Source organism: Lissotriton vulgaris, chromosome 5 (assembly GCF_964263255.1).
Source record: "Lissotriton vulgaris chromosome 5, aLisVul1.2, whole genome shotgun sequence".
Lineage (NCBI taxonomy): Eukaryota > Metazoa > Chordata > Amphibia > Caudata > Salamandridae > Lissotriton > Lissotriton vulgaris.
In genome coordinates, this window is record NC_141693.1 from 1,855,770,339 (window position 1) to 1,855,793,613 (window position 23,275).

The 23,275-nt window shown below is 41.3% G+C and overlaps 1 protein-coding gene across 1 annotated transcript in view; it reads right to left on the bottom strand.

The window, feature by feature from the left end:
• LOC147717530 (uncharacterized) overlaps window positions 1–22,203 on the bottom strand; it is a 130,498-nt gene extending 108,295 nt beyond the window's left edge. The window contains exons 1-2 of the mRNA XM_086919861.1: window positions 22,073–22,203; window positions 14,108–14,400 (exon numbers count right to left, since the gene is read on the bottom strand). Coding sequence (XP_086775987.1) covers window positions 14,108–14,400; window positions 22,073–22,203 — 424 coding nt within the window. The remainder of the gene's footprint in view (window positions 1–14,107; window positions 14,401–22,072) is intronic.
• Between the last annotated feature and the right edge of the window lie 1,072 nt (window positions 22,204–23,275).

Genomic DNA, 23,275 nt, shown 5'->3' on the forward strand with positions numbered 1-23,275 from the left:
TAAGATGTTCGCAGGATAAGGATCTAAGGGTGGATGGCAGAGTTTTGGGCTCTATTTAGCAGTGATATAGATCTTAATCCTGCTCACATCTAGTATAGGTATTCTTAGCCTATGTTGGATAGATTATGTTGATGTTTGTTTAGATGGTTGTTGTTGTTTATTGATGCTCGCAAGATAAGGATCTAGGGGTGCAATGTAATGGCAGAGTTTTTGGCTTTATTTAGCAGTGATATAGATCATTAATCTTGCTCGCATCTAGTATAGGTATTCTTAGCCTGTGTTGGCCCTTTTAAGCCCTTTTTTCCAGATCTAGAAGAGGATAGCTGCTTAATATGCCTTTATTCTTGACTTTAACCTGTCTATTGCCTATTGGCTTTGACATATTAGACACATTGGTATGGTTTATGTAGGTATTCTGACAGAGCTGAGGAGCATTTCACCCCTTTCAGGCCTACAGGCCTAGAGCTAGAGGGACTCCATCTTGATGAAGCTGAGAGGCTTTTTCAGGGCAAAGGCAAAGTTTATAGTTAAGGCTGTTTTTCACTTGGAGAGAACCGGTCTGGGCCAGCCCTTATCGGTAGGCTGTATTATTCTCTGTGTAGAAGACACAACAAAAGGCCGGCCGGCTGGGTGTGTGTCCTTGATGCGAGGTGATGCAGAGACCTGGTGGGCGGCAGGCTGATGGCTGGAACTTTCCATGAGGAAACAGCATTCTATATCAGTGAAGTGCAGAGGCGGAGCCAGTCAGTCAAGCAGAGGGAGTCAAGCAGAGTAGGAGAGAGAGAGGGAGTCAAGCAGAGAGTCGAGCAGTGGAGTGGAGTTGGCAGAGAGAGAGAGAGGGTTCAAGCTGGAGAAGAGCTGAGTTGAATAGTGAGCTGGAACTGAAGGAAGCAGTCGGAAGCAGGTGCTTATCAGGAGGAGGTGTGAATAGCTGGAGTCTGAAGTAATGCCTTTTAGAAGAGACGGAGGAGAGATCGTGGACTAACCTATGGGAGCAGATGGAGTTAATTGGACATTGGCGCAGAGACAGAGTGAATAAGTTAGTGGAATGAACGGTGATCAGAGCGGCAGGAACCATTAAGACTGAATCTGGAAGGTGGAGACAGTTCGCGTGGGGGAGAGGAGTCCAGAGACAGAGTGATCAGCGCAGAGGTGTACCCAAGAGTGCAGGAGAGAGAGAGAGAGTCTGAGAGGAGCCAAGGCACAGACGAGAGAGGAACCCAGATGACAGCTAGAACAAGACTACACACTAATAAGGTGAAGGCGTTCCTGTTATATTAATTTACTTTACACTTGCATCTTAATCTTATCTTTATTCCCTAGGCTTTTGCATTGCTAATCTTTTCCCCTTTCAGCGGAGTGTTCCTGTTATGTTTAATCTTTTCTCTTTCAGCGGAGGGTTCTACCTATAGTCTTTGTCAGATCTGTGTAAATGTTTATATTGTTATAATAAAACAACCCCCAGTTTATTAATGAACTGCCATGTGCTTCATATTTTTGGTCAATATAGGTAAATGTAGCTCCTAGGTAGTTACTAGGCACGTGAATGGATGAGTAATCCCAATCAGGTAAGTGGTGATCACATAAATAGGGAGTGAGTGGACCTATGATGCCAAGAATAGGGGATGCATGATATTAATTGGCTAACTCCTAATATTGTAGTAGCAGACCCTTAGTGAAGAGACTTCCCAATATATATATATGTATAGGTGTTCATAGGAATGTGGTCGTCGTTGATATGCGGCGTTAGTGAGAACACTGGGTGGGAGACCAGTGTCGATACCCACAAGATTGTGGCTTGAATAAGTGAGAGCGCTGGGAGGTTGAACTAGCGTGGAGATCGACAGGATTGTTGATCGTTTGGAAAAGGGAGCATTGGGTTCTGCAGGCCCATGTGTAGTCGCACCGGATTGTGCGCAATATCTGCCCTAGGGTAGACCGGTCTGGGTCTGAGTGGCCGCGAGACCAACTGATGTGAATAAGTGTGGTGTAGGGTATGGATATCCCTAGTAATCAGTGAGTATTCTTAGTATCCCTATAGATTTAGTGGTGTTTTTAATAATATGAGCTTGTATATTGCGAGTTCCCCATCCTCAGGTAGGTACCAGGTGCCTGGATAGGTGGTCCTGAGGAGGGAAGGTGAGTACGTTCTGGCTGGGTTGGAGGGGCCCCTGGGGGCTGATCCCACCTACTCAGAAAATCCAGCCATTACACCTGTATAAAGATAGAAACTCGATATTTTGTCCCTCGATATTTTCTCATCGATATTTTTGCAAGTCGATATTAATGGGCTCGATATTATTTCAGTGATCCGCAGTGGATACCTTGTTAAATTGGACAAAGACACAGCACTTAACTAGTGCTCGGTTGTCAGGGTATGAGCTTACGTTGTTAGCGAGCCATGTGCACATCAAGAGGTGTAATACTTTGAACCCGGCTACGTTGTTGCCGATTTCGCTTGAGACAGATGATGATAGCGAAGAGCAACACAATTGTTTTCTAAGAACAGAAGAAGAGACGAAAGGGAGAATAGACTTGAGGGACACTCCTCTTTCTGACTTTGATGATGCTTTGTGGGTAGATGGTTCGTATTTTAAATTACCGAATGGTGATACGACTGCATCATATGCTGTGACGACTTTGCATACGGTCATTGAAGCTGCACGTATCCCACATAACTCTGCACAAGCAGCTGAATTGATTGCACTCACGAGAGCATGTGTGTTGGCGAAAGGGAAATGAGTGAATGTGTATACGGATAGTCAGTATGCGTTTGGTGTGGCTCATAGTTTTGGACGATTGTGGCGTGAGTGTGGGTTTTTGACATCGCATGGGACGAAGATCCAACATGGACAACTGGTGAATGAACTCCTTGAATCTCTTACGTTACCTTTGCAAGTAGCGATCGTGAAATGTAGTGCCCATAAAAAGGTTACGGATGATGTTGGTCGTGGTAATGCGTTTGCGGATAAGGTAGCGAAAGAAACTGCTAGAAACATGATGAGTCGAATGTATGTTGCGGGTCCGGCGAGATGGGTTCCAGAGAAGAGTATGTGTGAAGACACCATTGAGAGCGTGAAAACTATTCAGAGTGAGGCCACAGAGAAAGAGTTAGATGAATGGAGAGAGAGTAAGGGTAGATTGGACTCAAATGGGTGTTGGACTGTTTTGTCTGAACATCAGAGATGGTTTTTGCCTAACGCGTATGTGCTTCGAGTTGTTACAATGGCTCAGGAATGGCATACATTAGTGTGAAAGGGATTTTCAAGTTCTTGGCTCCGGTTTGGCAGAATGTAGGAATCCCCAGATGCGCAGAGAATTTAGTTAAGAACTGTATGGTGTGTTTGATGCATAATCCTGGTAAGGGAACCCCAACACCAGCTGGTCATTTTGCTTCTCCTACGTATCCGTTCGAGGCTTTGCAGCTAGATTTTATCCATATGGAGAGATGCAACAACTTGAAATATGTGTTAGTGGTTGTTTGCTCCTTTTCTAGCTGGGTAGAAGCTTACCCCCTTAAGGACAATACTGCTTTGTCCACAGCGAAAGTTTTGATAAAGGAATTTTTCCCGAGGTTTGGAATGCCGAGAATTATTTGGAGTGATAACGGAAGTGAATTTGTGGGTCAAGTTATGAAGAGAGTGTGTGAGGGCCTCGGGATTAGGCAGAAGTTCCACGCTGCAAACCACCCCCAATCAGCTGGTTTAGTTGAGTGCTATAATGGCACCCTTAAGTTGAAATTGGCCAAAATTCAAGAAAGCACTGGTTTACAATGGCCAGATGCCCTGCCATTAGCACTTTTGTCCACCCGAATGACTGTGCATTCACGAATGGGTTTGAGTCCCTATGAGGTTGTGTTTGGTCGCCCGGCGAATATTTGGGGCGTACCAAGACCAACGAGGTTCAGTGACCTCGAGTATCCTGTTTTGCTTGATTATCTGCGTGAACTGACAACTAAAATGAGTGTTTTACGCCAACAGGTACATGACAGTCTTCCACAAGCTACAGAGGATCCATGGCACTCCATCGAACCTGGCTCCTGGGTCTTTGTTCGGAATTTTCAGCGGGTGAAGAACGAGCAACCCCGCTGGACTGGGCCCTACCAGGTGCTTTTGTCTACGAGATCTGCGGTCCAAGTGCGAGGGAAAAGAAACTGGATCCACGGCTCACACACCAAAAAGGCGCCTTTGCCTTTGCCTTACGACAAGGGGGTCCAGGAGGGTCTTGCGGACTCTGAGACAGAAGTAGTGCCACGGTTTTTACCGTTCAGTGATGCTCGGCTGATTGGAACTAGCTCAGAGAAAGAGAGCGATCAAATTTTACAAGCATCAGTACCTCCTGCAGAGCGATTGGACACTACAGAGCCTCACCTTTTGTTCACTGATCAAGAACGATCCGTAAAAGATCGCTACAATCTGAGATCGAGAATTATGGACAAATATAATATTAATAAAGTTGATTTTTTTTACTGTTTGCAGGTTAACTCTCCACCAAGGATCTACTCATTTTTGTTTCTCTTGAACTGCCATCCGGTTCTCGCTGCTAGGGTCGCGGTTGCTACCAGTCTTAGGAGTGCAAGTCTGAGACACTAGGTCGAGGGTTCTGTTGGCCCGAAGCAGCCTTCCTGGGTTCAGCAGAGGCACTCTCAAGCAGAATCAACCAACCACCGCGGGCAGCACATTTAGTTTAGGATGGATTTCTTTGAGTTGGAGAGACCTGTACAGACATTGACTTTTAGAGAAAGAATATGCTAAATATTGCCGAAGAAATGCTTTTTGATACCATGTTTGTTTTTGCTATTGAGTTTCGTAATATTCATAGCTGGTTATGTAGCATTTGTTTTTAAAACAACGTCTAATTCCATTGTGCAACCTACACCTTCACCTACTATTTCTTCTCATTCTTTCCATCCTTTGCCCGAACATGAGGTAGTCAGACATTTGGAATTTTCTAATAATTCCTTCATTCAACTTTTGCACCAGCATCAGTTAGTGATCAATACAACGAACTGCTGGATTTGTGGTTTGATGCCTCATACAACCGATAAAGGTATTCCTTATTTAGTTCTGCCCTTCAGTTTAAAAGGTTCGATTCGAGCTTACAGAACCATGATTATCTATGCCCATAGTGTCCACCCCCTAGGTTCACCGAAAGACAATCCGAAGAATAGTGCTTTAGCTAAAGGCATAGTCGATATGATTAAAGGGACTAATGCAGTTGAGACTATTCCGAAAGATGAGAGGCAACCATACAGTGGTTGGAACGTCACTGGATATGGAGTTAGTCTGAGTATTAACCAGCGAGCGAAAAGTCCTCCACCGATCTGGATAGTGCCCCATAAGGGTTACTATTGTCTGCAGGGCAACGGTAAGAATCCGAAGGTTCAGTTAGAGAAGTGTTTGCTCTGAGACTTACGTGTTTGCGTCTCAGTCTTCCCCAGCGTTCTTAACTGCTAAGGGTACCTACTTTGTTTGCTATGACAAAGCGTACACATGGTTGCCCCCCGACTTCTCGGGCACATGTTTTGTTTCCTTTCTGTTACCTCCCACTTTTACAGCTGTGGCAGATTACCACAAGACGAGAGTTGCTAGAGGTGTCTTTAGTCAAGAAGACACTGCAGGTCAAGAATTGGGAGATTTCGTTAAGGGTTTTCTGCCGTTTTGGGGACCTATGGCTAACAGTAGGAATATTGGTCAGCTAACGAGAGTGGTTGAGTCCACCATAGTTGAAACTGCCGGTGGCCTTGGTAACTTGACTGCTGAGCTCCAGTCGGATAGACGTATGACACTTCAGAATAGAGTTGCCCTAGACGTTATTCTAGCAGATCGAGGTGGAGTTTGTAGGCTGATCCAATCAAGCTGCTGCGTTTTTATTCCAGACAATGCTCCATCAGTCTTCCAGGCCATTTCCAAATTGCACAAAATCTCCGATTCTGTCCATTTGGACAAAGGGGATTGGTCTTTGATGGGATGGTTATGGGGATTGATATCCACTTGGGGTTGGAAGATTTTGATGGTTATTGGGATGGTCTTAGCAATCCTGTTCATGTTCTGTCTCTGTGTACAGTGTGCTCCTGCTATTTGTGGCCTTTGTGCTACTTTGTGTGTACGGAGACCTGTCCGGAGAGAGGTGCTTAGTAATAGGATGATGCTACAGCAGCATATCGATGACCTGATGAATATAGATCCGGATTCAGATTAAAATGGGTTTGGATTCATTGCCTATGATAGGGCAAAAGGAGGGTCTGTGGTTCCGTGGTTCCGAATTAGGTTCGACAGTTCCAAACCCGATTCTTAAAGATCGTTGGAAATGGACGATTTTGGTCTTAGCAGACCGCAAATGGCGAGTGTTTTCGTATGAATCGATATAGGAGAACACTCTATATTTAGGGATTTAGTTCGAACCTCCGGGTTCCATTTTGTATGCGGCAGCCATTTTGTGTGGTTGCCCTAACATAGGCCCGATGACTGCGGCCGAGAAATCCTTGGGACACGTACGCCTTAGCTGACTTCTGGTTGACCTGGCCGAACTGACTCCTTGCCTGGGGCAGATCCCGCTGAGCCAGTTCCTTGTTCAGCAGCTGGTCCGATAAAGATCAAAGAGCAGGACGTGCCCGAGTTTATGGTACACCGTTCCCACCTCTCTATCTCCTTTCCATCTGTTTCTGCCTTTCCTTTACGACTTGATCATCGATCTGGGTTGAAGGGTTTACGATGGGTTTGTCCGGCCTGATCAAACAGGAAACCAAGCATGTGCGTGATCGCTTCTGGTGGGCTGGACAACGGAAAAAGGGATTGTCTTTGACTGTCGTCATTTGCTACTTTTGAAATGCTACACTTTCATTGGTCAGTTTATATGCACCAAATGTAAATTGTTATGCTGCCTGAGGCATGATTTTCGGCATAAAAGACCGCGCTTCGTTTATCGAAAGTGTGCAGTCTCTGACGAACTACCCGTGTGTACTTCGTAGATCTCTGTCCCTGGTTGCAATCAATAAACTTTGGTCTTTGACGTCATCAAGAAGTATCCCGTGTCTCTGTTTGCCAAGACAGGGGAACTCGAAGGTTTCAGGCGTTCTCCCTGACGCCGCTGGGTTCTAAAAACCCGGTCCTTCAATGTCCCTTCCAAAGAGCAAGTGGAAATCCAATTTTTCAACAATCCTGTCAGAACAACCTTTTCCTACCTCTAGAAAAGAACAGCTGCAACGCTGACTGTGGCCCTATCTGTGATGAATGTCTCAGGCCTTGTGTGCATCAAAGGTCGTGGAAGTAAAAATTGGGACACAGCACGTGCAATATCACAAGGACTCTGAACACTGCCGACCCTCTAGCAATTGTGGCCTCACCCAACATGTACTGTGACTGCGGAACCAAAGCCTACACCTGGCTCCCACGAGGCTGGGGAGGCGTGTGCTACATCGCCTTTGTTCTACCACCAACCTACATGGCTCCTGCAGAGCATCATCGAGAAAGGCGTTCCAAAGACACTGACCAAGCAGTCTCTGTTGCTTCACAATTCCTTGACGCAGTGAAAGGGCTCGTTCCGCTATGGGGACCAATGGCAAACAGCTGAGCCACCAGGCACCTGACTCAGGCAGTTGAAACTTCCCTGAACATCACAGCTGGCATCCTCACCAACAACACTGCTGAGCTTCAGGCAGTCCGTCTGGTGGCCCTACAAAATCGTATGGTCCTAGATGTGGTACTAGCGGACCGTGGAGGAGCATGTAGCATCATCGGTGCCAGCTGTTGCACATTCGTTCTCTGACACTTCACCTTCTGTTTATGAAGCTATTGAGCATCTCCACAGACTGTCTTTGGAAATCCATCAAGGGAGAGAGACTTGGACACTCGGAAATTGGCTTTGGGGTATCTTAAGGGAATGGGGTTGGAAGTTATCAATGATCCTCTTGATCCCAGTATTGGCAATATGTGGTTGTTGTTTATGTGTGCACTGTATACCGCCTCTGTGTTCCCTTTTTATAAGCACCTTGCGCCCTAAGACTGTGGACACTCAGCTGACAAAAATGAGAGTGTTAGCGCCTTGAGACCCTCCGGGTAAGTAGAGCGCTCTATAAATGTCTTTGATTGATTGATATATGAACAAGAGATACAGGACATTATGGGGATTGAAATAAACTGACAAGCTGGCTAGTCATGTTCAAAGGGCGGACTGTGAAACCTGGGCCGATAATCATGAACATTACCTGCGCCATCTTGCCCGATGATCCTTTTCTATGCACACATAGGCCGCAGCCATTTTGTTGGCCACAACCATTTTGTGTTCTGTTGTTTGCCTCTGTTTCACCTGCACTCCCACAAGTATCTGTATAAACCTCTGACTGACTTGGTATGTGTGCTAAGGGCCATAATCTAGTGGACATGCCCAAGTTTGATGTTAGCTTCAAGGGGACATTCTATTGCCACCACAAACCTCTGCCCTCCTTGTTCCTCCCCATCCCTGTGCAGATAACCAAAGATTGTAGATACCAAAAGGTCCCGCACTAACCTGGTTTATTGCACCCCGAAGAATGCACCTACCGATGGACAATGGAACTTGTTTTCCTATCAACAGTAAAAGACGTTAAACCCTGACCAGCCTCGCATGTTCTCGACCCTGAGGCAAAAGCCAGCTGCCCGATAAGCATCATACGTCCTACTGTTTATGATTGTGAGGGTACGAACCATCTTGTCTGGAATGTATGGCATCTTGTCCGGGGCGGTGGGTTCCAAGCTTACATGACACCGCTCATAAAGATTGTATTGTAAAAACACTGTATAAAAGTAGCCTGTTGAAGTTGGAACACCTCCCTGAGAGACATCCCGGTGTCTGCAGTAGACATGCTCCCTCTGGAGAAATAAACCTTGTTCTTGTTTTTCAGTTGCCAGCGCCTGCCTTGTTACTTTCATAGAATCGAAGGAGAATTAAAGGTGACAAGCCAAGCAGCTTCGGGGGTCTCAAAAGGGGCTGCTTTTCCATAGCAGGTAACAAAGACCCATCGACCCAGGGTTCCTAGTTAAATTCAGGTAGTGGAACCCGGCCTTATCAAAAGGAATCGCTAAATCTTTGGCAATTCCTTACATACATAGCATTTTGCAATTACCGAATAGCCATTCGGTAACAATTGCAATTTGGTTATTTGAAAATGCTATTTTGATAAATGTGGCCCTAAGTTCTTTATCTCTTTTGCTTTCTCTGTGAGACTCTCCTTTCTGTCTGCCTCACTCTCCTTTATTTCCACCTCACCCTATATTCTCTCCTCTGCCTCCACCTCCCCTTACTCTTTTCACCCTCTGCATCTTCCTGCCTCACTGTCGTCTTCCTTCACCGCGCCACCCTCTTTCTCTGTCTCCCCCATCTTTTGCCATCTCATCCTCTTGTCTCCCTGCAGTGACCTCCTCTTTCTCTCTCTCCTCCTCACCCTAATCTTTCTACTATTACCCTCCTCTTTTTCTGCCTCAACCTCCTTGTTCTTTACCTCACTATCTTCTTACTGTGCTTCTCTGCCACCTTATTCTTCTGTCTCCTCTTCATTCTTCTCTCTCGCTACACCCCTCTTTCTCTGCCATGCCTCTCTCGTTCTCCCCCTACCAGACTGCTTCTTCTCTTAATCTCACCAGCCTCACTCTCTCTTCCTCAGTAGGTTTCCCCTCCCCTCACATACTCCTGCCTATCTCCCTCCTCTCTCTGTTTCAACATCCCCTCTTCCAAACACAACCTCCTCTCTCTCCATCGCAACCTTCAATCTCTCAACCTCAACCTCTTCCCTCAGCCTCACTTTCACTGCTGCTGCCTACGGGGTAATAATTTTATGTATGTAGAGGAAGCTTGAACTGTTTCTGCACAAGCAATTGTGCTTGTGTGGGTGTGCGCAAATGGGCTTTGTGATCCTGGTGCCCTGCACCTGTTCTCCACTGGCAGCTGTGGTATGTTAATGTATGAACTTTTACACTTCATTACAATTTATCTATTTCCCTCTATTCAACCATATGTGGTATAGAATGTTAATTTGTCATTGTCCTTATACTATGTTCTTATTGTGTTAGAATGTTTTACATTCTATCCAGAGTCAGTTGAAGCTGTTTCTCTGGGCCCGTTAGTCCTGCATGCATAATCTCCATTAAGAATAAATATTCTTGAACCATCCTACCTTGGTGTCATTCGTCTTCACATATTTGGCGACGCTTTGGGACCATACTCCTGGACTGCTGGATCCTTCGTTGGACTTTCTTTTCAAGGTATTTTTTTTCTCCATTTACACGGGCCCAGGGGATATTGGTGCGCTGATCATTTCCAAGGTGTTCCTACTTTCCAGCGCTGGCTTCATTTGCTGTATGGGACAATATTCCGTTTCCTTTTTAAAGAGGAATTGGAAGCTTTAAAAGTCCCTGTTTCCATTCCCTAGAGATCTCGCTCTAGCGTGTTGGTTATGTCATCCTCTCCAGATACTTCTCGGGTGTGCTCTAGCGTCATTTCAATCTCTGTGGAAACTGACTTTTCTGACGTTGCTTCAGCTGCAGTGTAACATAGACGCCTGCTTATGCTAATTTCCGTTGTCCTGACAACCAGTCCATTCACGTGAGAGGGACGCGAGGAAGACGTACCGTGTAACGAAGACGTCAATTCTTGTTGTCCTGACAACCTGTTCATTTACGTGAGGAGGACACGTTTAAGACACATGGAAGATGCGCTTGTTTATCGTATTTTGTTTTCACATTTCAAGGTATTCTGAGGATTTCATATTTGCTTTAAAAGGAAGAATTCTTTGAGTGAGATTTATATAGTGTTATTCAAGCCATTTACATGTGAAGACGCTGTGCTAACTGAAATGACTAGGAGTACAGTGGTTGATGGTAGAAAAAGTAGTTTATTCAGTCAACAACCCCAGGAGCATTCAAGGACCAACTTCACTGGAAACTCTGCATCTCTGGTCTGCTCCCTGGATTCCACACTCTGGAATCCAGTGAGCACAGTGGCCATGAGACAGTGACATCATTGCTAGGATACAACATATCTCCCTTTCTATAAAATAACAAAATAAACAACAAAAACAAAAACAAAAATAAGACTAAAAGAGAACAGATATAAATTGATACAAAGTGGATTTCATAATGATACTCATAAGAAATACCCAATCAAGGACAGATGCAATCCTTCATCCAAACTGGTTTACACTTAGGCCTAGTAGATAAAGACACAGAAATGGGTACATCATCTCTTCTCTCAACAGATGTTTTTGGAGAATTGTCTACCAGACCATTCATTTGTTTGCACTCTAGATCATTACATCTTGTGATACTTCTCACATTCCATTGTTTACCATCATCTAATTTCACTATATTACCAGTTACAAGAATAATTTGTTTTGGTTTAGACCATTTAGAGGAACCAGGTTTCCGATTACCCATTAATTGTGAGCGAACCCAGTCACCAACCTTAAATGCTTTAGCATTACAACTGATCTTAGAATTGTGATTTTGAACATATTTGTTCTGATATTGTCGAACTTTAAGTGCCAGGTTCTTATCATCAGTCACTTTAGAAATATTTCTAGACATCCACACAGGTTTGACCTTAGATCCAGCCACACGCCCTTTTAATAAGGAAAACGGAGATATTCCCGTAGCTGTGTGAGGAGTATTTCTATAACACCACAACATCTCCTTGACAGCATCCTTACAGTCATCATTATTGTTGCTGGCAAGTTGGATGCATTCCTTCAACACTCGGTTGAATCTTTCTATCAAACCATTTTCTCTTGGATTGTATACAGAGGTGGTAATGTGTTTTACTCCATCCTTATTAAGATAAGCGGAAAATTCCTCAGCTATAAATTGCGGGCCATTATCTGATAAGATAGCGCTTGGATACCCTTCTCTACGGAAAATACCTTCGCAAAATTCAACAATATTGGAGGCCTTAATATCCCTTACAAAAGCCACTTCAGGCCATTTAGAGTGAAAATCCATCAAGACAATAGCAAACTTATTTTCAATACCTTTGACTTGAAACGGACCACAAATGTCAATAGCAACTTTATCCCAAGGCTTTTCAGGAAAAGGAGTTGCCGAAATGGTAGTTTCTTGGGATTTGTGAGATTTGTCACTAGACATACATGCTAAGCAATTTCTAACGCACCTGTCTATATCCTTGTCCATTCCAGCCCACCAAAAATCATTCCTAGCTCTCTTCTTCATGCTAGTCATTCCACTGTGTCCTTCATGTTATAAATTCAATAATTTGTTACGCAAAACTGCAGGTACGACTAATCTATCACCCCTCCTAAGAATGCCATCATAAAAAGATAATTCCGGCCAAACCATCTTATAATCGGCCAAAATAGACTTGTCCAAGGATGACAAATCTACACCAACATGTAAGTTGTTAATGATTTGTTGTAGTAAAGTGTCATCAGTCACAGCTTGAACCCATTCTTGTTCACTGATTGCACAATTACAAGATTCCTCGATACTGGCAACTAACCACTCATCATTATCCTCAGATGTATCATCCTTGTCACACGGCAAAGGAAGACGTGATAAACAGTCTGCATTTATATTTTTATGACCGGGAACGTAATTTATTTGAAAATTATATCCCTGTAATCTATATAGCCATTTTGCTATTCTAGGAGTGGCTCCTGAAGCACCTTTTGTTGTGAAAATGTCAATAAGAGGTCGGTGATCTGTTCTTAGTTCAAAAGAAGTTCCCCAAATAAAAGTTTTGAAATGGTCTACACCCCACCAACATGCTAAAGCCTCCTTTTCAATTACGGAATACGAAGGTTCAGCACCCTTAAGTGTGCGAGACGCAAATGCTATAATCCGTTCAGCTCCATTGTGCTTTTGCATAAGAACAGCACCTAAACCATAAGCACTGGAGTCCAAAACAATTATAGAGACATGATCAGGATCATAAGGTTTAAGAGCTACAGCTTTTGTGATATCTTTTTTGATGTTTTCAAAAGCCTGTTGACACAAGGTTGACCATGCAAAAGAAGCGCCTTTTTTCATTAGCAATCTTAAATTATACACTTTGTCAGCAAAGTTTGGGACAAATTTAGAGTAGTACTCTGCAAGTCCCAAAAATGATCGTAACTGATCTTTATTAATGGGATGGGGTGCATTTTCAATGGCTTCCAATAGTTTCATTTTAGGTTTAACCCCTTCATTGGAAATGGTATGACCAAGATAATCAATTTCTTTCACTCCAAACTTGCATTTTTCACCACATACAGTTAGACCAGCATCTTGTAATTTCTGCAGTACACTGTGTACTGCTTGGTCGTGAGAAAGTATGTCTTTCCCCCAAATAAGAACATCGTCTTGAAAAATTCTCACATTCAATTCACCCTTCAAAATACTGCACATGACTCTCTGAAAAACTGAGGATGCAGATGCCAATCCAAATGGCATTCTGAGATATTGAAAAGCACCCTCAGGTGTAATGAACGATGTTAGATGCCTAGAGTCAGAATGTAATTTAATTTGGTGGTATGCATTCGACAAATCAATCGACGAGAAATACATGGCATCTTTAATGCTTGAAATCATTTCATTGATGTGTGGCAGAGGATACCTATCAACCCAAATATTTTTATTCAAATCCCTCAGGTCCACACACATCCTAATTTTTCCATTGGGTTTGCGAGCCAAAACGATGGGACTAAGCCAATTAGAAGCTTCAATAGGTTCTATTACCTTGGCATCACACAATCTATTTAATTCTTCCTTTAAAGGATTCCGTAGGGAAAATGGTACGCTCCTCACCTTATGAACAGATGGAATATTGTCTGCTTTTAAAATGATCTTGTGTTCAAACTTGATTAAACATCCTAACTCTTTGCTAAATAATTTAGGAAAAACAGATTCCCATTTTGAAGATGAGTCTTCATTAGTTAACAATACATGTTCAAGATAATCATTAGCCAAAACCACCTGGTCAGGATGATTAGGATTTAATACTAACCCCATCTTCTTAAGATCTTTCCAACTTAATAAAGCACGTCCCTGTTCGACAACATAAACTTTAGTTGAACACGATCTACCTTTAAAAGTTACTTTGGCATTAAAATAACCTACAACAGGTAATCTAACGCCACAATAACCTTTAGGTCGAGCATCAGAGGTTATTAAGGTGTATTTGTTTCCATTTTCCCACATATTTCTATCAATGATAGTGTACGGCGAACATGAATCCGCCCAAAGCATCATGTACACATCATTTAAGAGCACTTCACATTTAGGCGGACAATAATCTTCAGAAATATCATTAATAAAATCATCCTGCAACATCATCACTTCAATATCATTATCATTGCCATTAAATTCCTCATCATCACTGTCAGCATGAGATTCCACAAGATTTACAGAACGTTTCCAATTACTGTAATCACCAGTTCTACACCATTTGGCAAAATGACCAATTTTTTTGCATTTAATGCACGTAACTTTGCTGGCAGGACATTTATTGAAGTCCGCAGTATGTTTTTGACTACCACATCTTATAACATACTCTTTTTGTAAAACTAGATTTATTTCTAGAAAAATTTTGCTTAACTTCTTTGTTATCACTTTTGTAATCAGATTTTTTATAACCTGTAGATACAGCATTAACATTACCAGATTCATCTTTAGAACCTAACTCTTTAACATAATGGGAAGTATTCTCCATTTTCCTAGCAGTGTCAAGAGTTTTTTGTAGAGATGGATTTTTGAGTTCAAGTAAACGCTCTTGAATTTTGATGTTTTTAACTCTATTTATAAATTGATCTCTTATTATTTCTTCGTGTAAATCTTTGAACTTACACGTAATGGCCAAGGTTCTTAAACATGCCACATATTGTTGCACATTTTCACCAGCTAATTGTGCTCTAGAGAAAAATTTGTGTCTTTCAACCACAATACTCGTTTTTTTTCCATAATTTTCTTCTAATGCTTTTAAAGCATCAGAATATACATCAATAGATGTGTCATTTGAACTGGTTTCACTTGTTTCATCATTATCAATAACTGTTGAAACAACACGATTTGTTACAGGTAACGTTTTTAAAACTTTTCTGCCTTCGACACCTAAATTGTGTTTAAGTAATGCTAATTTTCTAGAAGGTAAAAATACATCACCGCCTATGGCCTCTAGATAGGTCTCAAAAGATTCTGACCAATCTTCCCAATTCATAGAAGGCGGACCTGGAGACTGCAAGAACTTGGGAGGAGCAACTACAGAAGATGAAACATCCATTATGATTAAATAAAATTGTAAATATTAGAATGATACTTTGTAAAAATAGAATTGTAAATATTAGAATAACACTTTGTAAATGGAATGAAAATAATAAATTAAAATAATTAGTGTAGTCACCGTTGTCAAAATGGCATATAAATCAATAAATTAAAATAAAAGAAGTAGTCACCGTTGTCAATAGTGGAAAATAGCTTGTGATGTTGTTGGCAGAAGTTTATTTCATTAAATATCACGTGTTGCTTAAAGTTCATTTCATGCTCAAAATGCGTTAAATCTTTGTCATGTGATGATTCCAGTACATTGTAGACTTGCGCGTGTTAATTCTTTGATACCAGTAAATTGTAGACTTGCCAAGTTAATAAAGAAATTGTATCGGTGAAATAACGTGGTTTGTTTACATCCGACGATCGAGAAATAGCATTGGTCGCTATAGTTACCCAAGATGGCCGCTTCAGTACGTGTCAACGTGATGATGCAGGTGATCGACGTTAGCGCGTTAGACGTGTTGATGTAATTGAGGTTAGCGCGTTAGACATGCTGATGTAAACAGTTGATACGGCAATCAGGAAGGAGACAGTGGTGCACGCGAAGGCGGTGGCAATCAACACGGCGGCATTATTTAAAATAGTAACGAAGTAAGTTAGATGCGATTCTTAACATGGCGGCATCTTTTAAAATACATAACGTTGAACGCTGAGAAAGTGTTGCAATCCTCGATATGACAGAGGAGAAAGCGATTTCTTCCGTTAATAAGTTGACATTGAAATCACAATATTGCGCGCTATGTTGATATGCCTCAACAGCTTTAAAATTGGATTGAAATGATTTTTTTTTTAAGTAGATTCCAAATTAAGCGCAAAGAGTCTATTTTTTCTTTTAAAAGAAACAACAAATAATTATCAGGTACCTTGAAACTTTCATGAAATGTTCAGCTTTCCTGGGGTTGTGAGAAAAATCTTCAGATTGTAGAAATATGGTCAGTCCAAGTCATATTTTCTTCAACGTTTTCTTCAAATGGATCCCATCCTCGTGGCCACTGAAATGACTAGGAGTACAGTGGTTGATGGTAAAAAAAGTAGTTTATTCAGTCAACAACCCCAGGAGCATTCAAGGACCAACTTCACTGGAAACTCTGCATCTCTGGTCTGCTCCCTGGATTCCACACTCTGGAATCCAGTGAGCACAGTGGCCATGAGACAGTGACATCATTGCTAGGATACAACATATTCATATTTGCTTTAAAAGGAAGAATTCTTCGAGTGAGATTTATATAGTGTTATTCAAGCCATTTACATGTGAAGACGCTGTGCTAACATTACGCGGTGGAATATTTATCGGCATTAACTTTTCATTGTGGAATACATTTCAGATTCAGTGCAATTCATTAGAAGATTGACTTTCTCCTTATTTATTTCAATATCTGCAGATTCGCTCCATTTAACTATTGTTTTATTTCAAGCTTTCATTCCAGCAATTTTGACATTCCTGTTTTGCACTTATTTCTTATATGTGTGTCTGTGGGAGATCTCTCCAGCATACATGCATGTTTTTATGAGTTATTGAAAGTTGTCATTTGCTGACTAGCTGTATTTTCCCAATTCCTCAAGACTTTTCCATTGTCATGGGATATCGCTCCGACCAACTTACTTCATATATTTTTTTGTATTGGCAGTGTTCTGACAATTTTATCTTCTAGTGTTTCACACTGTTTAACCATTGTCAACTTTATTGTTTTCATTGTTTCAGAATTTTGTGATTTTAATTCTTATTATTTATTTTATTTTTATTCAACATGCAAATGTGAACCCCTCCTAATCATTTTTTACAGGAACCTGGTGAACCTCCTTTAAAATGGCGTCTATGGTGCAGATCGTTTAATTCTTATTTAGGAGCTACTGGCGGCATGACATTCAAACCAGACAGGAAACGCAGTCTTCTCTACTATTATTTAGGTTTAGAGGGGCAAAATTTATTTTATTATTTACCTACTTATGTTGGTCATGATAGTGGTGACATGGATGAATACCAATTAGCTCTTAAACAACTCAGTACTTTTTTTGAAGGTAGAGTTAATTTGGTCGTTCATAGACATACATTTTTTTCAAGAGTTCAGTCTGCTAATGAGTCTATTGACACTTATGTCACTGCGTAAAAGGTATTAGCTAGCTACTGTGACTTTGAAGATTTCACCTCTCATAATAAGGGATCAAATTGTGTGTAAATGTTATTTTAAAAGAATTCAGCAATAGTTACTTTCGTGCAAAAATCCATCTTTGGATGACACCATTGACATTGCAAAAAGTATCGAGCGTTCAGAACTAGATTCCAAACAATTAGAATCCAATGCATCTTCTGTAGCTGCTTCTACTTCTAATCCGATTTCCTCTTCTAAACAACTTACAACTGATACTAAACCTAAGCCAGGAAAAGTTGTTTCTGATAAGAACAAGCCTTCTTCTACACGCATGTTTCCAGGGTGTTATTGTTTTAGATGTGGGTCACCTTCTCATCTTTCTAATTTCAAAAATTGTCCAGCTATTACTCAAGAATGTCATAAGAGTAGAAAAACTGGTCACTTTAGCAAAATGTGTAGAGGTGGTAAACAATTTCCAATTAGAAATATACAAGATGTACAACCTATTCAAAATGCAGATGATTTAGATAAGGGTATGGAAGAATTATCTTTATCTGTCGTGTCTGTAGAGTATCTTAACATTAACAATTTTCATTCTGATAACAAAAATTGGGAATCCTTTTGTACAAGTTTCTATTCAATCTCATGAAAGTTCTTTACTCATTGACTCAGGGACCAGGATTAAAATTATTTCCGTTGATAAATTCAAACAATCTTAGTCCAACATGAATTTCATTTCTCCTGATGTTATTTGTACTGCATTTGAGGGCAGTAGGATTGATCTTGCAGGCTATATTTGGGCTGACATATCCTTTCAAAATAAAACTATTCATGGAAAAGTTTATGTTCCCCTCAAAGGTATCAATGTTTTAGGATGGTGGCATCAAGCTGAATTTGGCATGATTATAAGACCTGGCCATAAGAATCCTGTTTAGTTAATTAAGTTTCAGATTGTTCTCATTGGAAGAATAACTATCCTGATGTTTTTTATGACAATATCGGCAAAATAAAATATTTTGTACATTCTATTACAGTTAAGGAGAATGAAATTCCAGCTATACACAGATTGAGAAACGTTTCCTACAGTATAAGGAATGATTTTTCCATCATGCTTAACAAAATGATTGAAGATGGCATAATTGAACATGTTGATGCCACTCTCTGGTTATCTCCCATAGTTTTGGCAAAAAAAACATCTGGCGAACTTCGTCTTTGTATTGATTTGAGATCAGTTAACAAAGCTATTTGGGTTGAAAATGTTCCATTGCCACGTATTGATGATTTAATCAATGCTGTAGGTCAGTCCAAATGGTTCTCTAAGTTGGATCTACGGTCGGCGTACCATCGGGTAGTTCTTGATGAAAAATCTCGTCACCTCACTGCTTTTGTGACACCTCATGGTACATTTCAATTTTGTCGGATGCCATTTGGACTGGCCTCAGCTGTCTCCGTATTCCAAAAAGTTATGACATCCATGTTTCAAGGCATTACCAATGTTGTAATTTTCCAAGATGATATTCTTGTACATACTGTTACTGAATGTGTGCACAATCAAGCTTTGGATGTTGTTTTTCAAACTTTGCTGAAAAATGGTGTTACTCTCAGGCAAGACAAATGCATTTTTTCTGTCAATGAAGTTGAATATCTTGGTCATCTTTTAACCAAAGATGGAGTTAAACCTAAACTTAGTATAGTTGAGGGCATTGTAAATGCTCCACATCCTGTGGATAGAGATCAATTACGATCTTTTCATGGTTTGTGTGAATTTTATTCTCCGTTCATTAAAAAATATTCTAGTCTTACTGAATGTTTTAGGAACTTGTTAAAAAAAGGTTCTGAGTTTGTGTGGACTGCATTGTGTCAAGAACATTTTGTGTTAATTAAGGAGTGTGTCATTTCTGCTCCTGCTCTCCAAGCTTATGTTGAAGGTTGTGACACTTTTATTACTGTTGACACTAGTGCATATGGAATAGGGGGCGGTTTTGTCACAAATGGATTGTGGAAGAGAATTTACTATTGCTTTTGCTTCCAGGAGAATGAAAGAGGTTGAGTTGAGATACTCCGTAATTGAAAAGGAAATGTTGGCTTGTGTATGGGGAGTTGGAAAGTTTAAATCATATGTTTGGGGAAGAAAATTTTAGGCTTAGAACAGACCATATACCTCTTGTTGACAGGGGCGTAACACAGGCCCCCGCATCCTCCGCAGTGCAGGGGGGCCCAGGGGCTGCAGGGGGCCCCCTCAGCACTGTACTCACACCAGAGAGCTACAGAATAAATCCGGAGTGGGGCCCCTCTGTGCACCTTTCAGGGGGGCCCCTACGACTTTCGTTACGCCACTGCTTGTTGACTTGATATTCTTTCTGGTTCTAAAATTAAAAAGTCCACGGCTAGACTTGCTAGATTATCTACCAAATTGTTGGAGTTCAATTTTACTGTTTCCCATATTGCTGGGGGCAAAAATGTAAAGGCAGATTTCCTCTCGAGAATACCAGTGAAAAATGTTGCTAATGAGATTTCTGAGGATGTTGAGGAATGTATAATTGCCAATGTTGAGAATATGGTTGTTTGTTCTGATATGTCTTCTTGGTATGAGGCATTATCTAATGATTCTGTTTTGAGGCAAGTTATGGATTTTGTTATTAAAGGGTGGCCTAAGGAAAGGGTACGTTCTACTGATCTTCAACCTTTCTCTAAAATTTTGGATGAGTTATCCATTGAGAATAACTTGCTAGTCAGGGACAACAAACTTATTCCTCCCACTGTATTTAGAGGAAGGATTATGGAAAGAGCTCATTCTGGTCATTGGGGCATGAATGCTACAAAACGTAGGATTAGAAATGATTTCTGGTGGATCGGGACATTGAATATTTAGTTCAAAATTCTGTACAGTGTTGTTACAGTGACAAACATCTCACTACTAATACTCCTATACCCAAACCTGTTTTGTGTCCATCTAGAGTTTGGCAAAGAGTCTCAGTTGACCTTCTTGGTCCTTTCCATGTGTTGCCCAATTTCATGAGGTAGTTTGTTGTGCTCATTGACAATCTTTCAAGGCGGGTGGAAGTCAGAGGTGTGTCAGAGGCCAATTATAAAGCTGTTATTAGATTTTTACAAGATATGTTTCTAGAGAAGGTGTTCCGGAAGAGATATTAATTGATAATGGAGTGCAGTTTACATCTGTTTCTATGCAAGAGAATTTAGCTAAGTTAGGAATTAAACATTTACGTACTCCTCTTTATCACCCTCAATCCAATGGTAAAGTTGGGAGGTTTACTAGGGTGTTTGTTGAATGTGTACAAAGTACTCCCAACAGTCATGGGGTTTGTGAAACAGCTGTACGTAATATGATTTGGGCATATAGAACCACCCCACACTCAGTATCAGGTTCCATTCCGTTTGAGTTGTTGAGAGGAAGGAAAGTGTTTACATTCTATCCAGAGTCAGTTGAAGCTGTTTCTCTGGGCCCGTTAGTTCTACATGCATAATCGCCATGAATAATAAATATTTTTTAACTTTCCTACCTTGGTGTCATTCGTCTTCACAGCAGCTCTCAACATTTCAAACAGCAGCGGCACCAAGGCCTGGATTATACATTGTGTGTCTGCAGAAGATCTACAAAGACCTGGGGTACCCGCTATATTTTAAAGAGATTGTAAAGGGGTGTGCAACTTTTTGAAGATCATGCTGCTGTCCATCTACTTCAAATAAATGTAATCACAAATGAAAGAGCAATCATAGTTGGCAACTGGCGAAAGATCCAATGCAAGACCGTTTCTTTCCTTAGCTGCATACTGTGCCAAGGGCACTCGTTCTGAGGATTACAACTGGAATTACAATTTGGTGGTTAGTTTTTCAACCAATAATCAGCTGTCAGTCCTTTGAGTAGAAAGTATTTTAAGAAGGACAATGTGGAAATTGTAATTGTATTTTTATAGTGCTTACTACCCCTGATGAGGCGTTGAAGCGCTTCACTCCGGGCAGCACGCTGCTCCGGAACCCATGGTTAATGGATAGTTCAGTGTTAGTGGTAACTGTTGGTTACTGGGACTAGTCTTGTGTGCTCAAAGCAAATCTTTCCATGCAGTCATTTCAGGTTTTTATATGCTGAACTAAAGAAAGTAAGTGGTTGTTTGCAATCAGTGGGGGAGGGGAGACTGAGCTCATGCACATGGTTGGTGGGATTGATGCGGGATGAACAGCTGATGTGAATGCCTTTAGATCAAACAGTCTTTTCTAAATTGTGACTGGCGTGTTCCCTCCTCTTTTTCTTCTCTCCCTCTGATCTATTGCATCACCCTCTCTGTCTCCATCACCCTCCCCACTCATCATTCTTCTTTCCCTTCTCTTCTACCCCTCTCCTCTTCACACTCCTTCTCTGCCCCAACACAATTAACATTAGCTCTTACCGTTCCTCCCTGATTACCTTTGTTTCTCATCATCCTAATCTTTTACCAGTCTCTTACAACACCTTAACCCTTCCCTACTCCTCTCCCTCTGGTCAACTGTCGTCCCTTTCTCACTTCGGATCTATTAATCCTTGTATTCCCATTACCCACTTTACTAATTATTCTCCTGCTATATCCTTATCAATCCACCTTCATCACGTTCTCTACTGTATGACACGTCACTCTCCTACTCCTCTCTTATCAGTCCTTCCTTCATATTTTGTCTCTTTCCTTCTTCTTACTACTTTACCCTTCTTTCTTTGACCGCTTTCCATACCATTCTTTTTTGCTATCCTTCTTGTTCTTCTTTACCCTCATCTTTTCTATCCTCAGCTCTCCTCTAATCTCCATTTCCCACCTCTGCACCATTCCCATCCCCATTTCATCTTGTCAAGAATCTAGAATTTACGATTACGTTGACTACCCTACAGAGCCGCAGTTGTAGACGCGGTAGACCTAAGTTTATCAGGACTTCTGGCAAAAGAACTTCACCACATCCAAAGCTGCGAGTTAATTGATAGTTAATAACATTAGTAGTATAAGCGGGTTATGTGCTCAGCTTTTCAAAATGTGCCAAAATGCAATTATTTGCAGCTCAAATATATGTGTGGTTTATCAGTGACCCCTAGAAGCTCCGAAATGTATGTTGATGGAGTTAAAATGGTTTGCAGCGTCTGCCTTCTCAATCTTTAGTCAAAAATAAAAAGCTGAGTAGCAATTTTTAAACTCCTGATTTTAGGAACATCTTGGCATCAAGTGCATTGGCCAACTTACTATATTATCTGATTCGTTTAGGATCAAGGGGTTACAGCAGCCCTATAATCCATTTATTCCATGTGATATAAAGAGAGAATTTGTTGGGAGAAGATAAATGCACAGTTCCTTGTGCCCCAAAGGGTGCTGCCTCCGCCTTAAGGTCCTTCTAATTGTGTTAAACTCAGCAGCACCTCTGGGGATTGGGAGTAGGCAGGACAGTGGCACTACATGATGCCAGTGCTGCCAGAGAATAGCTGCCAATACTGTTTTTTGTATAATAGGAACTGCTCTGCCCCTGCCCATGCTGTATCTGGTTTGTGTTGGTGAAACTTGGTAAAGTCTTTTCAATTCTGAAAAGTCAAAATGTGTGGCACTGGCAGTGTTTTTTTCCCCACATAGCGGTACAAGTAAAGATAGAATCACAGCAGGAAGAAACTAAAACAAACCACTACTAAGATAAAAATTGATCGTATGCATATTTTCAGTTATTTTTCTTATGGCGGCAAAAATCTTCCAGACTGTTTATGCCATATGCACGGCCACATGTAATTACCAAATAGTGCAAAAAAGTGTACTAAATTATGTGGCAAGAAAAGGCAAATTATGTTAAAATGTCGTATACTTGTAAAGCGCACAGCTGCCCCAGCAAAGGGGCGTCCCGGCGCTGTATACCGCTGGGGAACCCGTCCTGGCTTTC